The following is a 23,329-nucleotide window of genomic DNA, read 5'->3' as shown; positions in this document are numbered from 1 at the left end:
CATGAGGGTGAGTAGCTTGACCAGTGGCTGCCATATAATAGGACCTTGACAGAGCAGACTGTGGAGTCATTCTGCATGAGTCCCAGTGCTGTCCTCTTCACTTAGTAGCTTTCTCCTATTGGTCAGTTCAATTGAACCCTCTGTTTTTCAATGCCATTCAGTAAACCTGGATAGCAGTGCACACTCCATGGAACAGTGTAAGACTAAATCATTTGACATCTATGAAGCACTTGGCTCAGTGGCTGGCACTAGCGTGTTTATGGGTTCAGTAGTGTTGATTTGTGCAAGTGCTGCTCTATTACTATTGTTAGTCAATATTATAAAAGTAGCCTCAGAACTTAAGTTTCCATGTAGATTGGCTGATCCAAACTCAACATTTCCCAGAATGCTCATCTGTGGAAGATAAAAATCTCAGTCATTTGGAACAACAGCTAGAGGTGGAAATTCAGATGTCTTGCCTCGTTGTTGAGCTTATTTTATTGTCTGGATCTGTAGCAGTCATTCTCGGTCAGGGACAATTTTGCCACCCAGAGAACATTTAGCAATGTCTTGAGACATTTTTGCTTGTCTCAACTAGTGGCTACTCCTAGAATCTACTGGGTAGAAGATAGGAATGCTACTAAACATCCTTACAATTCACATGAGAAAGAATAACTTGGCCCAAAATGTCAATAGTGCTGTGATTGGGAAACTTTGATATGTTACATGAGGATCTGTTCAAGTGAAATCATGAATTCATTTACCTAAAAATACTTTTTAAAAACATGCTTGTACCAAACACTACTATAAAAATTAGATATATGAATTTTGTCAAAAAAAAAAAGAGAGAAAGTCCTGGTTTTTGTCACTATGACCTTTCATTACAGTAGGGGAGGCAGATCAGACATAAGTAAAGACAATATGTACATAGAAGGTCTTGGCTCAGTCATGGATAAAAAGACGAAACTGTGTGTGCCAAGGGAAGAAAAAGGGAAGGTTTTGTTCAAGAGGTAATATTTTATCCAAACATGGCAAGATGAAGTAGACCCAGCCATAGAAAGAGATGGGAAAATCCACCAAGCAGAGGTAATGGCATGTGAGAAATGCTAAGATTAGAAATTGAGGGATGAATGTCAAGAACTAAAGACGTTGTGGCTGAACCTCCAAACAACAGGAGGTTGGTGGGAGATTAGATCAAAGAACTCTATACTCACAGGGACTTTGACAATAGTAAATTTTTATTGGTATTAACAAACTTAGGTCAGGACTGCCTGATGTAAGTTATCATCACGGTTTTGTGCTTTTAGAGGTGTATGGACAGGTGAACATTAATATAACATAATAATAATAATCATACCTTTAGTATGATTCCAAAAGAGAAACAATACATTAGAAGCTTAGAGAGCACCTGAAAACTGAAGTCCCAAAAGCATTTTCTGCAGTTTTGTTCTAGATACTAACTTGTATTTTTCACTCTCAAAAAAATACCTCTGTTAACATTGTTTCACAATCCTGGGTTACTTCAAGTGACATAATTTATTTTTAAAACAGTAAGTAAAGAACAAAAATCTATTGCTTACCTTCCACTGGTAAGCACTGTGTTTGCACCTAAGCACATCAAAATTAATGTCTTGATTCCTGATTATGAGTGGCTTATTGTCTAACAGGAGAGAGAATATTTCAATAGAAAATCATGTGTGATAAAGGAAGCTTGCAGACAATGCAACAGGTGAACACAAGAGCAGCACTTATCCAAATAGAGGGGCGAGGGTCTGAGTGCATCATTTACAGTGGAAGCTTTTCTGGAGAGCTTTTTTACCTCTCTTTTATTAAAAGGTTTGTTTATTTTAGAGAGGGAGAGAGAGAGAGAGCACAGGCAGGGGGAGGAGCAGAGGAAAAGGAAGAAACTCAAGTAGACTCAACATTGACTGTAGAGCCCAATGTGAGGCTCGATCCCAGGACCCCAAGATTATGACCTAGGCCTAAACCACGAATCAGATGCTTAACTGGCTGAGCCACCCAGGAGCCCTTGGAGAACTTACCTTTTGATTTAATTATTTTCTTAAAACTACTACTTAAAACCACTGAATGCCATAAAGACAGGACAAGAAGAATTCACAAAGTTGAAAATCAGCACATTTCCGATTTATGAAAGTGCATATTCTGTTCAGGGGTAAAAAAAAAAAAAAAAAGATAAATGCTTCAACGTGGTTGTGGAGATTTTTTGGTGATGAAATAGTAGATGGTTTTAATGTTTGCTTTTCTGTATTTTTTTATTTTTATATATTTTGTAACTTAATGCTAAAAAGCCCACAGAAAAATAGAATGGGGAGGACAAAAGCGACAGTTGTTTCCAAGAAGTCCAAGTAAATGAGCACATGATAGCAGCTATTGGAATTTACATAATGGGAGTAATCGTGGATAATCTTTCCCAACTGGTTTTAGTTGCAATCATTTGGAAGAAACTGGAGGATATTAAGTTGAGGAATAAAAGAAAAGCAGGAAAAAGGATTGAAGAAATAATGCTTATACTTTAAGAAGCTAAGATGAATAAGAAAATAAAATAGAAAAAGAATATATTGTAGTAGTTAGAAAAAAATCTTGAATTAAGGGTGGCTTAGTAGGTAATTTCTGAACGCCTCCTTTCCGCCAGCCCCTGAGTGGGAATTAGGCTACAGTGGTGAACAAGAGACCTGAGCTCCTGGTTGAAGGTTTAGCCAATAAAGTGATAAGGACATGAATATAATGTGAGGGCTGGTGGTGTGGTAAGTACTGTGAGGAACATAAAGCAGTTAAGGGGCTAGAGAATGGCAGGTGTACTCTTTTAGGGGGGATTATGTTGGGGGGGGGGCTTGTCTAGGGTGTCCTGCATAATTTCAGAAACTAAAAATGCATAAAATTAGGTAATTTGGCTTTTCTAGACCTTAGGTCTGTACAATACTGAGAGTGTTGCAGTTAAGAAATAAGGTCACATATGTAAAATGTCTTCAGTAGTAAAGGCAATATATAATAGGTTCTTGATAAAAATGGATTTCCTCCCCTTCCCTTTTCCTTCTCCAGGAGTATATCTAATATTTCTGATCTTACTATTTTCCTGTCTCTGCTGCTGTACTTTTGTGGCCAAAGATTAAATAGAAACACCTTAAGCCTGGAGAGACCTATAACCTCACTGGCCACAACAAAACGAATGTGCTTGCCTCACAAGAACAAATAAATACTTTCATGAATGCGGACTCCAGAGCACCTTTTCCTACTCGTCAACCAGTCAAATGTTCAGTTGTCCTTGAGTGTTGCTGTGTCACCGTGCTAACACAGAGATGTCACACTTCCTCACCTGCAATCTGAGCTCCCAGTATCCTGCTTGAATAGTTGAGTGCCTTTCGTCCCATCTCCTTTCTTCTTTCCCTAAAATGGGAAAAAATAGGCTTCATGGAACAGGTCTATGAAAAGATTTAAGTTGCTGAAACTTGATCACCATTGGGCTTGGAAAAACAACTGGGACGAGATTTGTGTCCAATGGCTTTTTTGTTTTTTAAAGATTTATTTATATATTAGAGAGAGAAAGAGAGAATGAGCAGGAAGAGGAGCAGAGGGAGAGGGAGACAGAATCTCTGTACACTCCCCCGTGAGGGCTGAACCTGACCTGGTGCTGGGGAGGCAGGATCTCATGACCCGGAGATCATGACCCCATCATGACTGCAGCTGCAACCAAGAGTTGGACACTTAACTGACTGAGCCACCCAGGTGCCCTGTTTTGTTTTGTTTTCTTTTCTTTTCTTTAAGCATCTCTTGGAAAATGTTTTGATAACTGACTTTCATCCCCACCAGAGTAAGTGATTAAGGAATATCTGATCTTCAGAGGCCAGGCTGATCCCGCTAACTTCGCCTTAATAGAGCAGAGAATGCTGTCGGATAAGACTCTCAAATCCATTAAAAACAACGAAAGAGACATCGAGAAGGAAGATCCAGGCTTAGAGAAAAAGTATTTACAAAAGCACTTATGCAGATGGCCAGGGTCCTATCCTGCAAGTGGGTACCTAGGTCTTGGCTCTAGTTTTTTGATGGGCGATATTTTATTGGGATTCAAGAAGAAGGAAGGAAGCTAAATATCTGATACCCAGCAAGGAGCTCCAAACCACAAATGAGCCGGCTCAAGGGCCTAGTTCAAGACCACAGCGCTTTACTCACATTTAGATGATTTCCCACACATCCTGTCACAAACAAAAGACAGAGAAAGTAGATTATTTTCTCATCATCTTAACTGTGGGTATGGGCTCCTGAGAAAACCAACTGTCATAGAAACATGCCCCTCTTCCACTCAGTGTTGAGTCACAGACATGTTTGCACCAAACTTAGGTGGACAGGTGGGCGTGAGGGAGCAGTAGCTGTATATTTATGTAATGTCAGCTAAGCTGAGACTTTATTGGGGGGGGGATTTATTAAAATGCAAGCAAACTGAGTGATAGTTTTATTTGTGTTTATTTATCATTGACTCTCTTAAGATAAGTTTTAGGACATTATGTATGTAGATAATCATCAAATATATGAGAATTTGACATAATATTTATTACATAATTTTTCAGAGCTATCCCAAGTGAATTCATTACTATGATATTTTTGCCATGAATTATTAAGAATAGTAACAAAAATCAGTCCTTCATTAGGTTATTAGTTCTGAAAATTAACACAGATTTTCCCCTTTATAGGGCAGTTTCTATGAAGATAAATTATAGGTAATGGGACACTTTGGGTGTGCAAATAAACTTAATGAGACTCTAATTTTCTGACTATTTTAATACTATCCTTTATATTCCCATCAAAGTGTATCTAAAGATTATACATAACTATACCCAATTTAGAAGCAATAGTAAACAATTCCAGAATCACTCAGAGTCTACAAAAAAATTTCATATGTATATTTACGTGTTTTATCTGAATGACCTAGATTAGCCACTAACCTTATTTAGCATATAAAGTTACATAAATATGGGTTATCTGGTTTGCCTAAATTTAAATAAAATAAAGCAGCATTGTAAAAATAATAGTAATAGAAACAGTATTACAGCATTTACTAAACACTATAAAATATAATACAAACATTAATTCACTAAAACTGCCCATTTTTGTAATTATAATAACAATATAATTGTCCATGCCATTTTATTAGTTTAAAAAAAAAACCAGAAACATGTCAACTTAAGTTACTAGTTCCAAGTTCTACAACTGGGAAATAAAAGTTAGATTGGGGATCAAGCTTCTTTGGTTCAAAAACCACTACACCAAGAAAGAAGTTGGTACATCAAAGATTCTCTTTATCTTCCCTGGAGCATTTTGCTTTTCATTAATTCCATGATTCACTACTTATATATAGATTATACAGACAACTTTAGATAGGGTATACTAAATTCTTAAAATGTCTATGCATTTTACACAAACAGGGAAATGAAACCTTTATTGATTGGTGCATTTGCAATACTCAGGGACCACACATGACTGACTTTTTGCTGGGATCCTTCTACTCCTTGACAGATAAATAAACAAGTTTGCATGAGACAAGATCTTTCAAGGAAATGTCTATATGATATACATAGGGATTTAAGGCCCGTACATTCAGTGAGCTGTGAGACTACCATAATCCCTGCCTCGTACAAGAGAGATTTGATTTAATAAGTGCTGATTTTCGCTTTGTAAATAGAGTCAACCTCTCCTCCACTGGGGATTCCAAGGTAATGTAGGCCTCGGGCTGATCTGCATATTTTAAAATTATCAAGCGCACTTCAACTAGAGCAAGAGTCAGGTATGTCCCGAGGAAGATGCTCTAGCATGAGAAAGAAGGAATGAAATTGAAAATGCTTCTTTTTCCCTTTTTTATTGTCTAGAAAAAATTGAATATCTTTATATTCAAAAGATACATAATTTATATTGTTCTGTAATTTATATTGGTTAGATATACCTGTGATTTTTATTGGGACCACCAAAATATTTGTAGGATTCTTCCCCATGGTCCTAATATCTATAGTTTATAAGATTACAAAGAAATTATGTTATAAAAGCATTCCTTGATTTATAAAACACCAACTGAAGCTCTCTAGTGTGGGCAGGAACTATGCTAGGAAATATTAATAAATGAATAAAGAGGGATACGAGATACAGGATACATCCATAAATTGTTTGTATATTGAAAGGTTGTATAGACACAAATTCTCTCTTTCCCTTCTCTCTCTCTCACACACACATACATACATATACCCCCTTGTTTGTTACATTGTAGTTTCTCTCACACCCATTGTCTTCTTCACTTCTCTTCTTGCTTTAGTGGTAGACATAGATTATGTGTATATACATATGCATGAGTATAAGTATATATACACAAGTATGTGTTCATATGTATATGTTATGTGCACACATATTATTGGGGAACGATGCAGTAAGATTCATGCTATAATTGCCAATTCAAGTCTAAATCATAAAATGATGAACTCTTTAGATGTAAGTGGATCAGGAAAGAGACAATTATTTAGGAGTTTTCTAGATGGGAAAACAAGGGGCATTGAGGGGAGGGCATTTTCGATAGGAAGGACAAGAAGAAAAAAGGTCGTATCACGAAAATGAGTACAATTTGGTGTGGCTGGACCCCAGGATTAGCAGCGGGGATGGGGAGATGAGAAGGCAGGGTTAGCATCAGGAAAAAGGATGGATATAAAAATAAAATGCCATATATATTAGCCGAAGGAATATTTTTTGAGAGAGCCCCAGGCACAGTTCTTCCTTTTGGCTAATTATTCTGGTAGCAATTAAGCTCACTGCTTGGATCACAGAAGCAAGTGTGGATGAGGGTCTGAACCAATGCTGAGAGAGGAGGGATTAGAGATCTAAGTTGGCAAGCCACAGGACTTAGTAATTAGGTCGATAAAAGGTCTGAGGGAGAGAGAGAGCAAAGGAAAAAGCTATTTTCTAGCTTTCTACCAGAAGAACTTGTTTGAAGAGAGAGAGCGATTTCATTTTGATTTGAACATTTTGAATTACAATGCCTGTGGAAAGACAGTAGGTTTTAAATCCCTAGGAGTAGTGAGATAATGCGGATCTGAGGTACAGGCGTGACATTCAAGTGAAAACAGACATGTTTCATCTGAGCTAAGCTCAATGTTTAGAGTGACGGAACTGGGGAAATGCACAATATTCCAGATGAGATCGGGCGTGTCCAGGGTGGTATGGCCGCAGACAGTGCAAAGTATTCTTGGTGTGCTGAAATATATAAATCCTTCAGAGAAATAATGTGCATGGAAAGTATACAAAATTTCACTTGAAACTCTCCTCTTATTCCATGGAAAGTTGCCTTAGACTAAGCTACTTGGCATTTTGCAAAATGGGATTCAAAGTTCCTTTGGATCCTCCAGAGTGAAGCTGAAAAATACCCCTTAATAGGTATAGATATAATACTTAGATACGCACTAGCTGTGCAAATATGTTTAGCTGTTACAGAGTTTTATTATGCCTTCTGGGAAACACATTGCAAACAGAGGGAGTATCTGATACAATGTAATCTGTTTATGAATGACTAATTTAAGGTTATCTTAACCTCCCCAAGTCCTATATACATTCTCGTTTCTATACATTACAATTGTGTGCATCTATGGATGCCAGTTATCTTGGAGACAATTTCCAAGATATGTATCAAGATGGATTTCCTACCCTTTGGAGATCAATGGCAGCTTCTCTAAAAGCTTTGTCCTGTGGCTTTCCTCAATGAACAGGAAACTAAGACATCACCCAGCATCTCGTTTTGCTCTAATTTAACTTCAGTGCCCTAAGTGAAGTTGGTGATCACCTCTCCAGCGCTCACAAATTTAGGTTTCCGTCTTTCCTCTGGTGAGGATCTTCAGTTGCAAAGCCTCATTCCTTTGTCAGTCTCCAGTGTGACTTTCTGCTCTCCTCTCCTTTCTCCTAAATGCCCATTTAGCATTGCATAATTTCCTTAACTACTGTGCAGTTTCCTCCAAGGAGCTTTATCTTGTTTTTAATTTCTTCCTGTTAAGCTCATTAAAAGACATCTTTTAAACATTATACAATGGAATGGTTTATAAACATGCATAATTGTGTCATTTTTCTTAAAGCAAGTATTGTTTGAGATTATTATGCAGCATAGAGATGTTACAATAAGATTACACACAAAGCAAATAAAAAAATTAAACTAATGTTAAATTATTTTGTTGATTCATATATGTGGTGCTTTTTTTTTAATCACAATGCTGGGAATGTAGAGAGTTCTTATGTAAATATGAATAGAAACAAGGGCAGGGAACAGAGGAAAAAGATAAATTATATCTCTTTGAACCTTACTGCTTTTTTATCAACAAAACAAAACAGCAGCTCTTTGTTGCCAAGCTCAAAACCCGAGTTTGCCCTTTTCGCCCTCCTAATGTTTCCTGGCACCTCTTCTGTGGTTTCTAAGGATGTCACCTTGTCACAGCTCTTACTTTGCCTGTCTTATGTCTTTCCTCCAAAGGTTCTCACATTGAGCCATCAATTATTTCTAATTCTAGTACACAAATCTGCAGTGTCTTTAATATTCAAGTGCAAAGGTCCTATTGATCAAAATTTTGGTAAAATAAGTGACCTGAAATGTTTAGACTTGAATCCTAGAAAACCAGAAATACATTGAAATTGTTTGAAATCTTTAATAGTGAAAATTCAGGTGTTGTGTGAGGTTGGCAATAATGGTCTCAAAGTGCACTTACTGTGTATTTTTGCCCAGTCCTTGGGAAGTCTTTGCAATATTACCTTTTAGGTTGTACTTCTAAATGTGACTTCCCCTATGTGATACAGAAATGGCAGTTCCTCCTTGCATTCCGCCTTTGTGTTTAAGTCGATAACCAAACTAAGAGCATACTCACCAGGAAGAAGCGTTTATCTGCTCGAAACATTAAAAGAGAAGCAAATGATTCAATCTGACACCTGGGAATGATTTTAAAACAACTATAAATTGGAATTGATAGGAAAGCGTACCACATAATTAAAGCTCCATCAACTGTAAGATAAAAAATAAGGAGCATGCAAATAGATGTCTTTAAGGAAAAATGAAACGTGAGATGGGTGACAGGAGCTACTTTGCTTTTGTAACTGTATGCTTAACAATCTGTCTCCTTTCCAATGCCCCTCCCGCTGCTCCCCCTACATGGTAAACACCCTTGCAGGCTCTTCCTAGTGAAAGTAAGTAATTTCAGTTTGTTTGACAAACTAGGATACTTGCGTTCAATACACTACTCTTGGACATGAATTAGGAAATGTGAATGAATAGCTCTTTCATACATTTAAAAAATAGAAATGTAGTCTATTAACTTTAAAATAGACCAAATAAATTTCCCTAAATAGGTTTATGAGCATTAACATAATTCCAGAGAAAGCATTATCAAATTATATATGTTGGGCACTGAATAAATAGTTCTTTTTTTAAATTTCTTTTTCTTTAGTGTTCCAAAATTCATTGTTTATGCTCCACACCCAGTGCTCCATGCTATACGAGTCCTCCATAATACCCACCACCAGACTCACCCACACCCCTACCCCCCTCCCCTGCAAAACCCTCTGTTTGTTTCTCAGAGTCCACAGCCTCTCATGGTTTGTCTCCCCCTCTGATTTCCTCCAACTCACTTCTCCTCTCCATCTCCCAATGTCCTCCATGCTATTCCTTATGCTCCACCAGCTGAATAAATAGTTCTTGAACAAATTAATTACTTAAGTTGCCATATAATTAAAATAATCATGAATGTGCATATTTTATGTGTGTATACAACATATCTATCTTTATAATATAGCTGTTGAATTACTTAACAGAGAATTAAATCTATACTATTTTGATGAATGGGCTTGATCTTTATCGTGACCTCTTTGGAAAGTATGAGACACCTTGAAAACACTTTTATTGTGTTAAAAAAAAAAAAAAAGAAAAAAAGAAAAAAGAAAACACTTTTATTAATGTTTCTGGGATAAAAAAAAAATATATATATATGTATGTGCATGTATGTTACACACACATTCACAACTCACCTTCTATATGTTTGTGTGAGTGTGTGTTTGTGTGTCTCTTCCAACAAATTATTGTGGAAGAGAACTGATATACATATGCATATATGCATATATATGTAATATATAATTTAGGCTTATGATAATGTGAATCAATGGAATGTGATTGCTTACCTGTGTAAGTCTCAAAAGGTACTGAAAATTAACACAGATAATGCCTACTCTCCTCAAAAGGAAATAAAATTTGCAGTGAGATAAATCCTGCACCAACTAAGAAATAAAATGAAATGATAAATAATTTTGGATCCTTGACCAGAACTATAATGACAAGTTTAAAGCAGACAGATTTTCAGAATCTAAGCGTGTGCCTAAAAATACAAGCAATCTCAAAAATGTCCAAGCTAAAAATAAAAAGTGGGAGAACAAATTCCCAGAGACAATACTCAGTAAAATCTATGTGACAGTAAAATTAATGAAACAATAAAACCTTTTGTTCTTTTGTTCTTTCTCTATTTGTTAAAAGAAGATCCATGATATGGAAACCTTTCACCAGAACTGATAATCCCTAATATCAGGAACATTTTCTACTGAATTTAAAAAAAAAATATTTTGCATCAAAGTGTTGTTTATAGATTTAAAAAATAAAAAAAGGAAAATGAGACACCTCTTCCATTCTTCCTTACGTATAGCTCTAATCCTTACAGAAAACAACTTTAAACTTACTTTTTAGTTCATCTAGGTTAAGCTGCAATTATGTAAGCAATATTGTATTATTTGATGAAATATTTTTATATATATCGTCTTTGACTTCCTTTCACCTCTGATGAAAACGAAGCTCAGCAACATTTCAATCTATTCTCCCCCAGTTGTAAATATATCAGTGCTTTTTTTTCCCCATTTCTCTATCAGTTATTTTAGCAAATTTAAATAATATGTAATTAATTTTTTTTATTTCCACCATTCTCACTCTCTCTTTTTTCTGTCCCAATAGCATTTTCATAGAAGCACTAGCTATATATAGATTTTTTAATTGTCTAAAAAATCCCTGCGATTTTCACCATGATCATATCAAAATACGATGCTATTAACTATGTAAAATTTTGGTCTTGTGCGCCAACATGTTTGATAGAGGATGCACTGGCTCTCAGGTGTCTCAGGCAAAGCCAGACATTTGATTTCCCATGTAATAATTTCAACTATTGAATATTAGAGGCCCTCTTGAACAAAACTGTATTTTTTCAAGATACTACAACTTGTGTTTTCAATGTGCTGTGTGGACAGCTGCTCAGAATTTGTCGGGGAGCAGCTATGGCATTTAGCTTCCTTTTGCCAGCATTCAGGGTTGCACACCTAGAGCCCTTGTATTCTCATTCCAACACGGGCGGCTAATCTTTAGAATCAGAAAATCCTACCATACCCGACTCCTTGCTTCTGTAATTTGGATACAAAGCCACCTAGTTCTCATGTATTCCCATATCTCGATTTAGCCTCTTATTTTCCTGGAATACATTCTTCATTAGGTTTTTTGAAAAGACTCAAAGACAGAGAAAGTTGCTGAGTCTGAAAGTATCCTTATCCGGTTATCACACTTGATTAATAGGCTGGCGAGGTACAAAGTAATTTTATCATCAAATTTTGATGACATTGCTCAATATTTTTCTAGCATCAGGGGTTACCTTGTAAGGTCCATTGACATTTTAATCCATGTATTTTTTTTTCCCCCAACCTCACAGTTACATCTTCGTTTCCAATGGTGTACATGTCCTTCCATTTATCCTCTTGCTCACAAAGTCCCCTTTGGATGATCATGATCTTCAGTTTAGCTCATCCATTAATTTTTAACTTCAACTGTTATATTGTAAATATCTATTTCTTGTATTTGGCTCTATAACAGCAAAGCCCAGCCACTTTTTATAGTTATTATATGGTGAGATTTTTATGACCACTTTTACTTCTTAAGGCACATTGAATATCCTTTAAAATGTCCACATTAATTGTTTTGTTATCTGATTTAACTACAGGATTTTATTTGTTTCATTTTCTTGCTTTCGGAATTTTTTATTGTTGTTACTTTTTAGTGTTTTCTTTTGTTTTCCTGTGATACTCATGTTTCTTTGTATTGTTTTTTATACACACACACACTTACACATATTATTGTTACTATATATAATATTTATATTACTTTATAATTAATTTATATTAATATAATATAGTACTATACAACTTAATATATAATTAATATGTATAAAATATTATATAATTATATGGATAATATATAATTCCCAAATATATTTTTAAATATATGATATAATGACATAAAATGATATATTATTATATAATATATTATTTTAATAATATGTAATATATACAATATATAATTTATAGATCTGGGATATATAGTTGAAATTTGTGAAGCTTGCTGTTCAATCCTAAAAGGATGTCTGCATCTGTCAAGTGCTAGGAACATTACCAATACTTTTAAGTACTGCTTGACTTGACTATTTGTGGTGTGTATGGGTTTGCTTGTTTGTTTTAAATTTTCACATAGTGTATAATAACTACAAGAGAATATAAGTAGTACCACTTTAAATCATTCAAGGACTTTAAAAATAAATTGCGTTAACATGTATGATGCTCAGATTTAATGTTGTTTGATATATATATTTATAGAGAGAGATTATAAATATACATATAGCATCTATATATCACTGAACATACTGTTTTCTGATTGTTTATGGTTTATGAAAATGATATCACACTGTTTATAATTTTCTGATACATTCTTATTTATTTCCACTTATTATGTATCTAAGATTCATCTGTATTTTTCCCACGTAACTGTAGCTCACAGTTTTCACTTTTGAATTATGTAGGAATGTGAGTTATGTAAAAAGTTTATTTACCTATTCTCATGCTGTCTGACATTTGGGTTCTCTTCTCTCTCTCTCTTTTTTTTTTTCATTTTACAAATAGTAATTCCATATGGCATTTCTGCAACTATTCTCATATGCACTGCTGGATTTTGTTTATGCTACTATTTAACTTCACATTATGTAATCCCATATTGTTTCCTGTTATGGGTTGAATTACATCCCCTAAAAATTTTTTCCCTTTCTTTAAATATTTATTTATTTATTTATTTGACAGAGAGAGAGAGAGAGAGAGACTCAAGTTAGGTAGGGACAGAAGGAGAAGGAGAGAGAGAGAATCTCAAGCAGATTCCCTGCTAAGTGTGGACCCTGACATAGGTGAGGATCTCACAATCCTGGTCATGACCTGAGTTGAAACCAGGAGTCAGACACTCCACCAACTGTGCCACCTAGGTGTCCCTATAAATTATATTTTTAAGTATAAAATATCAGTATATCAGAATGTGCCTTTATATAAAAATAGGGTCTTTAAAGAGGTAATCAACTTAAAAGGAGGTCTTTAGGGTTAGGGCTTTAATCCAATATGACTGGTGTGCATATAAAAAAAGGCAATTTGGACATAGAAATATTCACACAGGAAAGACAATGTGAACAAACAGGCAGAAAATAGCCATGTAACTGGACTGATGTACTTATAAGTCAATGAACACCAAAGATTGTTCTCAAACACCAGAAGCTAGAAGAGGGAAAGAAGGATTCTTCCCATAGCCATGATGGAAAGCATGGCCATGCCAGGTACCTGGACTTCAGACTTCTAGACTCCAGAACCATAAGACAAATACTTATTGTTTTAAGCCACCTACTTTTTTGTACTTTGCTAAAGCAGCCCTAGCTAATTAATACATTTCCCAAAGTTATTGCACCAAATTTAACACCCATCAGCTCTGCATAATAGTTCCCATTATACCACGTACTTTTAATACTTGGTTTTGTCAGCTTTAATTTTTTCCAGCTTAGTAGGTATAAAATGGTAGCACATCATGGCCTTAATTTGCATTTGTTTGATTAAAATCCAGTGTATTTTTATTTGTCTTTTTGTTTCCTCTATTATAAACTGTTCATTGATCATATCCTTGACTAATTTTTTTGGTGGCTTATCTGTCTTTTCTTATGACTCTTTAGAGATACTATGTTTGTCAATATGAAATTATTCTTTTTTTTAATATGTTTCACTATCTCTATATTGTCTTTTATTTATAGAGATTGTTAATTAGGGCATAGATTGATTTACAACCTTTTATTTTATACATTTGTCTTATTTTAGAAATATTTCCCTTACTAAAGATTGCTAAATTATTGGCCTACATTTACTTGTAATTTAAAGTTTTAGAAGCAGTGTGTGTGTGTGTGTGTGTGTGCGTGTTTTGAGGATTGTTGTGGAAAACCAAAAAGATCTGGCTCAGAATTTTTACTAAAACTTTTGCATATGTGAAGGAAATTAAAGAACGACCTTTGCAGGATAAAGTTGGAACTAAACACATCTCCATGTCATCACCCTTCTATGTAGGTTAAAGCTGTCTTTAGCAATAAAATAATTTAATTAATATGCAGTTATGACTTAATATTTTATAGTTCAAGAATTATTCTGAAACATGAAGGAAGAAGAGAAGAAACTTACGATGTTAATTCGAAGAAGTAATCTTGTCATAATCAAGGCAAAAATTCCTGCAACCCTCTGACAGGGCTGAATTAATTTTCATTAGGAAATTTCAAAAGCTTATTTGTAAAGACTGTTGATAAAATATTCCATTAAAATGTTAAAGAACTATTTTTTTGCTAAGAATATGTATATTCATATAAGTACATATGGAGACATATATCCATATGTATATGTTTGTATATCTATATGTATTTGTGTTTGTGTGTGTGTGTGTGTATCTCAGGAGACATTTGAGGCATTTGATATGTTGTCCTCTATGTTATGGCACCTAACTCCATCATTTTCCTTCCTTTGTATCTTTATGAGCCAAGTATTTACAACTATATTTTCATGGAGCTATAACATATCTTTTGTCTTAATGTCTCTCTCTTTTCTAAAAAGCACTTGAAAAAGAAAGAGATGGCAAGAGGCAGTGAAGAAGTGTCCTCCCAGGTAGCATAATTTCAGTGCTTTTCTCATCCATACACAGAGTCTCCTTGAAGTCATTGCAGACTGCCTGATGACCCTCTCCCTTCGTGTTGATGGAGGCCATGGTGTCAGCTGTCTCCCCTAGTGGTGAAAGCTCTTATGTCTGTAAAAATATAGTTCTTTAGGGCCATTTGAACCCATAGTATGAATGTAAAAGTTTGTGAGGGTGGTTTGTGCCTAGACCATGTTTCCATGCAAAACACAAGTCTTACATTATTGCAGAGACTAGTTGCTGTTGTATAACAAGTCTGTGGATGACTTGGAGGGTGATATATATCCTCCCTACTTCAAGAGGCCATAAAAATAATGATTAATTTTATGGAAATAGCAAATATCCTCAGGCCAAAAGGTGACTTCAGTTTTCTATTTACTTTTGTAGGTTTTTATTTTCTGTCAGTTTGGGGCTTATACATTTTTAATAACTTCAAATGTATATTTCTATCTCAATTTATGATCCATAGTTACTGTTTATCAGTCGAACTGAGTTACTTAGCTTGCATTGCCAGGAGCAATGTTTTTTAATCAACTAAATTATTATATTATTGATGATCAAATTTTCAAAATGATGGACAGTAGTAACAAGTTGATTTTTGTGTTTTTCTATGATCCCATTAATCTGATATCTCAATTTCTGTCTGAGGAAATCCTAATCTCACTTTCTTTTCCATTCCTCCAATTGGGAACAGCAAGTCTCCAAGAAAATTTAGCTCATACTATAGAAAACTCTTGTGACCAGCATTTGGGCATTAGGATTGTGTTTCATGCTGGTGGAATAAAATTCTAGACCTTTTCAGAGACAACAATTAAAATAAAAATAAAAATACAGCTAGTTTCTAAGTGTGAACTTATAAAATCAGTTTTAATATTATAACAATATTATAATAACAATATGAAATATTTTATTCTATTATAATACAGGATTTTCCTTTAGGCTGTAAAAGCTTAATGCTAATATTATAAATCATAGCATCTAAATTCCTTTTGAAGGATATGGATGTTTTATTTTTAAAACAGAGATCAATTAGCAAGTTGCAAGACAATCGCTTACTATTATTTCTATTTTTATATCAAAGGTATAATTAGGTTTCTTATTTCAAATACAAATAGTTACCTTCCCTTTGGCTTTTTGACACATTTCACATTATGAATCAAGACTTATGCCATTTATTATAAGTCTTTGAATACCACATAATACCCAAATTATGGTTTTATTTCTATTAAATGGAGCAAGGACTTTGAGATATAGCTAATTTTAGGGCTTGGTCAAAGAAAATATAAGATGAACCTGTAACATTTTGTGATGGCAGATATTAAGGGAAATACTCAAAAAAAAAAAAGAAAGAAAGAAAGAAAGAAAGAAAAGAAAGAGAAAAAGAAAAGGAAAAAAAAGTGATGGGGCACCTGGCTGGCTAAGTTGGTAGAGCATTTGACTCCTGACTTGGAGTTGTGATTTCTTCCCCATGTTGAGTGTTGAAATTAGTTTTTAAAAAAAGTGATGGAGCCATGTTGAAAAGACGTCATAAACAACCTAAAGGATCACCCACTGAAGAAACCTGTAAGAATTTACACAAAGCAATATATAGGATATTATTGGATTAAAATACACAGTATAAAATAAAATGTCTTTGAGTCTATACTGATTGAAATGTATACTAATATTAATAAATACAAGTGGAGAAGGAGCATCTCTTCCTTTCAGGAGAATTCCAAGTAGTAAATGCGAAAAGAATCAACAAAATAGAAAATCACCGTTAGAAAATCATAGTATTAATTACTGTAGAGGAGATCACTGATCAGTACTAAAATTGATGGGCAGATTTTTGAGGAGAAACAGAACATTTGCATAATCTTACAGTATATCTCCTAAGATATACATTAATTATTTTAAAAATTGCTTATTAATAATGGTGGAAACTGACAGAAATACCTTCTTAACCAACAGACTGACATCATTTCTCCCTGATATATGATACACTGAGAATTGAGATAATTTCTGTGTACTGTTGACAAAAATGCAAAAACTCAATCTAATCATGAGAAAATATAAGACAGACCCATATTGAAAGACATTTTACAGAGTAACTGACCAGTATTCCTCAAAAGCGTCAAGATATAGAAGATATTGAAGACAAGGAAAGACTGAAAAGTTCTCACAGATTTGAGGGAGTAAGAAAACATGACCACCAAATGCAAAGCGGGATCTCTGAAAGGCTTTATCTATCTATCTATCTATCTATCTATCTATCTATCTATCTATCTATTTTGAGGGGATTTGGGAGAGGCAGATGGAGAGGGGAAGAACAAATCTCAAGCAGACTCCATTCTGAGTGCAGAGCCAAATGCAGGGCTTGACTTCATGACTCTGAGATCATGACTTGACTCTAACTCAAGAGTCAGATGCTCAATCAACTGAGCCACCCACACACTCCTCTGAAAAGGCTTTAATGGAAAAGCCGGTGAACTCCAAATTGGAATTAGTTAATAGTAAAGTGATTAAAATAACATTTCCCAAAAACTAAACTCAAATATGTTGGTGAAAACTAACTCAAAATGTTGGCAAATGTTGGTGGGTCAAAAATTTAAAAAATGAACTTGCTAAATGTTATACAATTAGGTGTGGTGGATCTTGAATCTTAGTCCACACTATATAACCATGGACTCTTGTCTGGTGTTGGTATCAGGGTTATATTGATCTCAAAATGAGCTTGGAAAGAGTCCTCATTTTTCTTTTCTATAGGAAAATTTACATAAGAACTGATAATAAGGAATTTTCGGCTCCATGAATGTTCCTTAAAAATATTTGAGCTGATAAAGGCGTTTGGGTGGTTCAGGGGGTTAATCCTCTGCTTTTGGCTCAGGTCATAATCCCAGGGTACTGGGATCTAGTCCTGCATCAGGCTCTCTGCTCAATGGGCAAAGACTGCTTCTCCCTTTGCCCCACCTCCCTGCTCATGTGTGCATGCTCTCTCTCTCTCTCTCTCTCTCAAAAATAAATAAATAAAATCTTTAAAAAAATATTTGAGCTGCTAGTATTTAGAAGGACAGATCATTTTAAATCACATATCATATATTAAATGATATTTAATCATGTATTAAGTTGTATTTAAAATCATACTCTATTTCCTCTTTGGTAGCATTGGTATATTTTTAATTATCTTTAGGAATTTACCAGTTTAGCTAACTAGTTAATTTTATTGACATATAAGTGTTCATAATACTCTCTAATCTTTTAAATCACTACATTTTCTGTAGTTGCATTTCTTTAAAATAATTCTTAATACTTATTTTGCCCAATCTCCCCTTTCTATGAACCATTTTTGTCATATATATTCATTTTGAGAGTTCTTTAAAAAACTAACTTTTGACATTTTTATACTCTTGTTTCTGTATTTGTTTTTTCATTCATTTTTCAATTATTTTTTGGTCTCTGTATTTGTTTCTTATTTGAACCATTAGTTACATAGGAATTACTTTTAGTTTTCTTTTAACTTTTCAGGACTATAAGTATTTAGGAGTGCTCTTCTTCATATTAACCTCTGCTTTAATTGTAGCATGGTCAGAGAGTTGATACTGATTTGTTAAAATTTATTCAAACATATCTAATAATTTAATTCTTGATCAAATGAGATTCAGTGCTAAAAGTCCACTTAAAAAAAAAATCTATATTCTCTAGGTGGTTTGTGGAGATTTCATATGTATATCAATCAAATCATTCATATTATTTTTATTTATTTTGTTAAATATTCCATATATTCCATATTCTTGGTCTAGTTAACTGATCACTAATTGAAAAAAATTATGGCAATATTTCACATACACTCTAGATCTGAGAATAGATAATCAAGATACTAAAGATTTTATCAGAAAGCAACTTTTAGGGGCGCCTGGGTGGCTCAGTGGGTTAAAGCTTCTGCCTTCAGCTCAAGTCATGATCCCAGGGTCCTGGAATCGAGCCCTGCATCGGGCTCTCTGCTCAGCCGGGAGCCTGTTTCCTCCCCTCTCTCTCTCTGCCTGCCTCTCTGCCTACTTGTGATCTCTGTCTGTCAAGCAAATAAATAAAATCTTTAAAAAAAAATAAAAGCAACTTTTATAGACATTATAAACTAAATAATGAAATTTTTAAAAATTATCCCAACATCAATACTAAGTGCTTTCAGTAGAGCAGTGATATTATTTTTGTATTTTAGAGAAGTTATTTCTGCTACAATATAATAAATTAATTTATCGAAGTGCTGCTTCTATAAAATTTAATTTTTTTAAAGAAAGTTCTTGCAGTAAATAGGTTGAGTTGATGATGTTCTGCGATAGAGGCATAGTGAAATAGATATTTTCAAAAGAAAGAGTCAGAGGAAGCCAGGCAAAGAGTTGAAAATCTTAAAGTCAAAATAAGAAAAGTCAAAATAAGAAAAGCGTAGTGTTTCGAGAAACCTAAACCTAAAAAAGACCGGCGTTGTAGAGAATATTAATTAAGAGAAAGGATGACAAGACAGAGAAGCCAATTTATGGAGGACAAGCTTATGTATGTTTTATTTTAAGTATAATGGGACCAATCAAAGAAGTTTGAAGCTCTGAATAAATATCCATAAGAGCATTGTTTTCAAAATGATACTATGGCCGCAGTGTGTGATGAGAGTATCTGAGATTTGACTGGATTTAGTCAAGTAAAGCTGTGGGTAGGTAATTTAGAAAGCTTCTCATTTATCCAATACACAAATCAGTGTATAGTGGCTACTACATTCAAAGAAATAGAAAGAGAAAATAATGACAGAAAAATACCAAGTCCCTGTTTTGCATTACATCTTCATGGTACATATAAATAAATAAGTAAATAATATAACAACTAGCTGTTGCAAGTATTAGGAAGAAAATAGGATTTTTTCAATATGGTTGCTTTTTTCAGTAAGGTTATTGATGAAAGCTTCTGAGGAGGTCACAGTTGAGCGGTCGTCTGCAGGAAGGGAGTGAGAGCCATCTGAATATTCAGGGACAGGGACTTCTAGAGGAAACAGCAAAGGTAGAGAGCCAATAAGACACTAGCCAAGGAATGAGTCGGGAGTTGCTTTTAGTAACGTGTTACCAAAAATAGATGGAGAGGAAAATGTTAAAACAAACAAAAAAAGAACAGGCTGAGACTAATTGGGGTGTAGCGGAAGCCACGTCTTACTGATGTCTCCTAGGAAACAGCTTCCCAAACTGAGCAGATAGAGAGAGGTGCCTGTGTGAGGTTGTTAGGGCCGCCATAACAAGGTGCTCCAGATTGGGTGGCTTGAACAACAGAAGTTTGTTTTCCCACAGATCTGGAAGCTAAAAGTCCAAGATTGAGGTTCAAGAGCAACAGGGTCAGTTTCTTCTGAGGCCTCTGCTTGGCTTCTAGATGGCCATCTTTTCCCTGTGTCTTCTCACGGTCTCTGCTCTGTGCCTGTGTCTGGATCTCCTACTCTTGTAAGGACACCAGCCATATTAGATTAGAGCCCACCCTAATGACCCTATTTAATCTTAATTACCTTTTTAAAGACCCTGTCTCCTAATGCAGTCACATTCTGTGGTACTGAATGGGGGTTCTGGCATCAGTATATGAATTTTGAGGAGCACAACCCCCAAACACTTACTGAACACTCTAACAGTGCCATTTCCTAAGATCTGATAAATTGTATTGTGATTACGAAAGGATAGTGGGGGAAGAATTTTACGTGAGTGAAGTAGCATGTGAAAAACATTGAGATTTAGGAAATTAAGTTTTGACTAGCACACTTTGAAAAATCCAGCATGGTGCAAATCTTTCAGAGAAGTGACTAAAGGAAAATACACTGGGAAAGATATACTCAGGTGAGAGCATGACTAGCTAAGAGGTCTGGGCTTTATTGTGTATATTAAGGAGAATTACTTAGGGTTTATGAGCATGAACGTGCTATAATCAGAAGTGTGCTTCAGGTCGATTAATCTGTCAGTAATATGTAGTTTATGATCAGGTGTTAGAACATAAATCTCATTAGCAGTAGAGGTTGTTCCCACTGGAAGCACATCTAGGTGCACTAGAGGCTTAGCTAAATTCTCGTTTTGCTGTGGAACAGAGAGGAGTTTGTCAGAATTGAGTGTTTTCACAGTGACACCGTGAAGGGCCTCCTTGTATTTCTCCTACAGACTATCCTTTGTTTCTTCTGTCACAACTGGAAAATAGGCTTCCTCTCCATTACAGCTCAATTCATGGAATTTTGTAATGTTCTGTCCTTCAGCTCAAATAACCTAAGGGTAGTTAATAACTAAATACAACAAAGGGGGAAATAATGAAATTTAAATATTCACTGTATATCTTGGGATTTGTTGTGATGGTATAAGCAAACATAGGTACCTCCCTGCACTCAAAGCTGATCTCTAGTTATTTGTGCAAATGCAAAAGAAAAAAAAAAAAAGACAATGTGCTCATTTTCAAACCAGAATTCTTAACGCTCTTAGAGATTGGTACTCAGTATTTGTAATATGCACAGACCCAAGACTCCCAAATTCCACTTTTTCCATTCCTAACCCTTAATTTAATGTTATCCACACTGTGTGTATTCAACTCATTAATCAGTCAGCATTGATGTAGAGCTCTAGATTTGGAATGTTTTCTCATACACAGTTTACTCTTGAATACTTCTATTGACATATCTCAATCTCTCTCCCCCTCTCCCTTTTCTACATATTTTGCAGACACCATCCACCTCCGAGTTCTCGAATCTTCCCCAGTTGGCACAGCTATTGGGAGCGTAAAAGCAACGGATGCTGACACGGGGAAAAATGCAGAAGTAGAGTACCGAATCATTGATGGCGATGGGACTGATACGTTTGACATCATAACTGAGAAGGACACACAGGAAGGCATCATAACTGTGAAAAAGGTGCCCAACCTCAGTATAAATAAGCACCTGCCCATTTAGCAAATAAAGATTTCATTATGCGCTCTCCACTCGCACATTATCCATTAGGAGACGTCAGGATCAGTCCCAATGTGATGTATGTCGTGCCCAAGTATGAGAAACATAAAGCCAAAGATCTTGGACATTTTGACCAAATACTTTTGTTGGTTGAAGCGCGAAACCTGAGTTCTTACAAAGTTAAAAAGGCAAATTAGGGGCACCTGGGTGGCTCAGTGGGTTAAGCCGCTGCCTTCGGCTCAGGTCATGATCTCAGGGTCCTGGGATCGAGTCCCACATCGGGCTCTCTGCTCAGCAAGAAGCCTGCTTCCCTCTCTCTCTCTCTCTCTGCCTGCCTCTCCGTCTACTTGTGATCTCTCTCTGTCAAATAAATAAATAAAATCTTTAAAAAAAAAAAAAAGGCAAATTAATAGCTGCGTGACTCTATTTCTGAGTCACCTGAATAAACCCCCCTCATAACAACATTATATTCTAAAGCAAAAAGCAGTTAATAGCTGATAACAGCAATATATCATCACAGTTAGAGGCATAAAAAGTAGCATGCCATCTATGCAGATGTATGAAGCAATAATTAGAGTTGCTAATAAAAAGAGACAGCGTGGGGCATCTGGGTGGCTCAGTGGGTTAAAGCCTCTGCCTTCGGCTCAGGTCATGATCCCAGGATCCTGGGATCGAGCCCCACATCGGGCTCTCTGCTTAGCGGGGAGCCTGCTTCCTCCTCTCTCTCTCTCTGCCTGCCTCTCTGTCTACTTGTGATTTCTGTCAAACAAATAAATAAAATCTTAAAAAAAAAAAAAAGAGACAGCGTATTCTGGAAGATAATTTAATTGTTCACATTTTCGCTTCTGCTACATAAAGTAAACTTTTCTGCTAACATATGCTCAGTGATACAGTTTAAAGGTAACTAGGTTTTTTTTTTTTTTTTATGGTAGAGTCAATACCACCATTATAAGGAAAAAATAAGGCCCAGGGAAAGATCCCAAAGAAATGTGCCACAAATTCTATTGCACGAAGTAACCACTGAGAACACTGAATAATGGCGAAGCTATCCGGAGATTCTGTTGCAAAAGCCAAGATACACAACCAAAGGGTTTTAAATGGACAGTCACCAACAAAGGACGATGAGGATTCTTTGTTGTTTTTCATGCCTGGAAAGTAATTGTAATGCAAATAGAATCTACAGTTTATCAGATTAAAAAAAAAAAAAAAGGTTGAAGGACTGTGAATCAACAATGTCTTTTTTTCTGTTAACAAACGTACCTTTTAGAGGCATGAGAGGGGAGGCGCTTGATGTTAAACTACATCAATATCTAAGTTCCAGAATTTTGTTTCATAATGTAACCTAATTACTAAAT

The 23,329-nt window shown here is 35.3% G+C and overlaps 1 protein-coding gene across 1 annotated transcript in view; it reads left to right on the top strand.

The window, feature by feature from the left end:
- Window positions 1–23,329, top strand: part of LOC125101003 (cadherin-10) — a 173,303-nt gene that overhangs the window by 123,405 nt on the left and 26,569 nt on the right. The window contains exon 6 of the mRNA XM_047731594.1: window positions 21,751–21,938. Coding sequence (XP_047587550.1) covers window positions 21,751–21,938 — 188 coding nt within the window. The remainder of the gene's footprint in view (window positions 1–21,750; window positions 21,939–23,329) is intronic.

Source organism: Lutra lutra, chromosome 5 (genome assembly GCF_902655055.1).
Source record: "Lutra lutra chromosome 5, mLutLut1.2, whole genome shotgun sequence".
NCBI classification, from domain to species: domain Eukaryota; kingdom Metazoa; phylum Chordata; class Mammalia; order Carnivora; family Mustelidae; genus Lutra; species Lutra lutra.
This window is presented reverse-complemented; position numbering and strand designations above follow the sequence as displayed.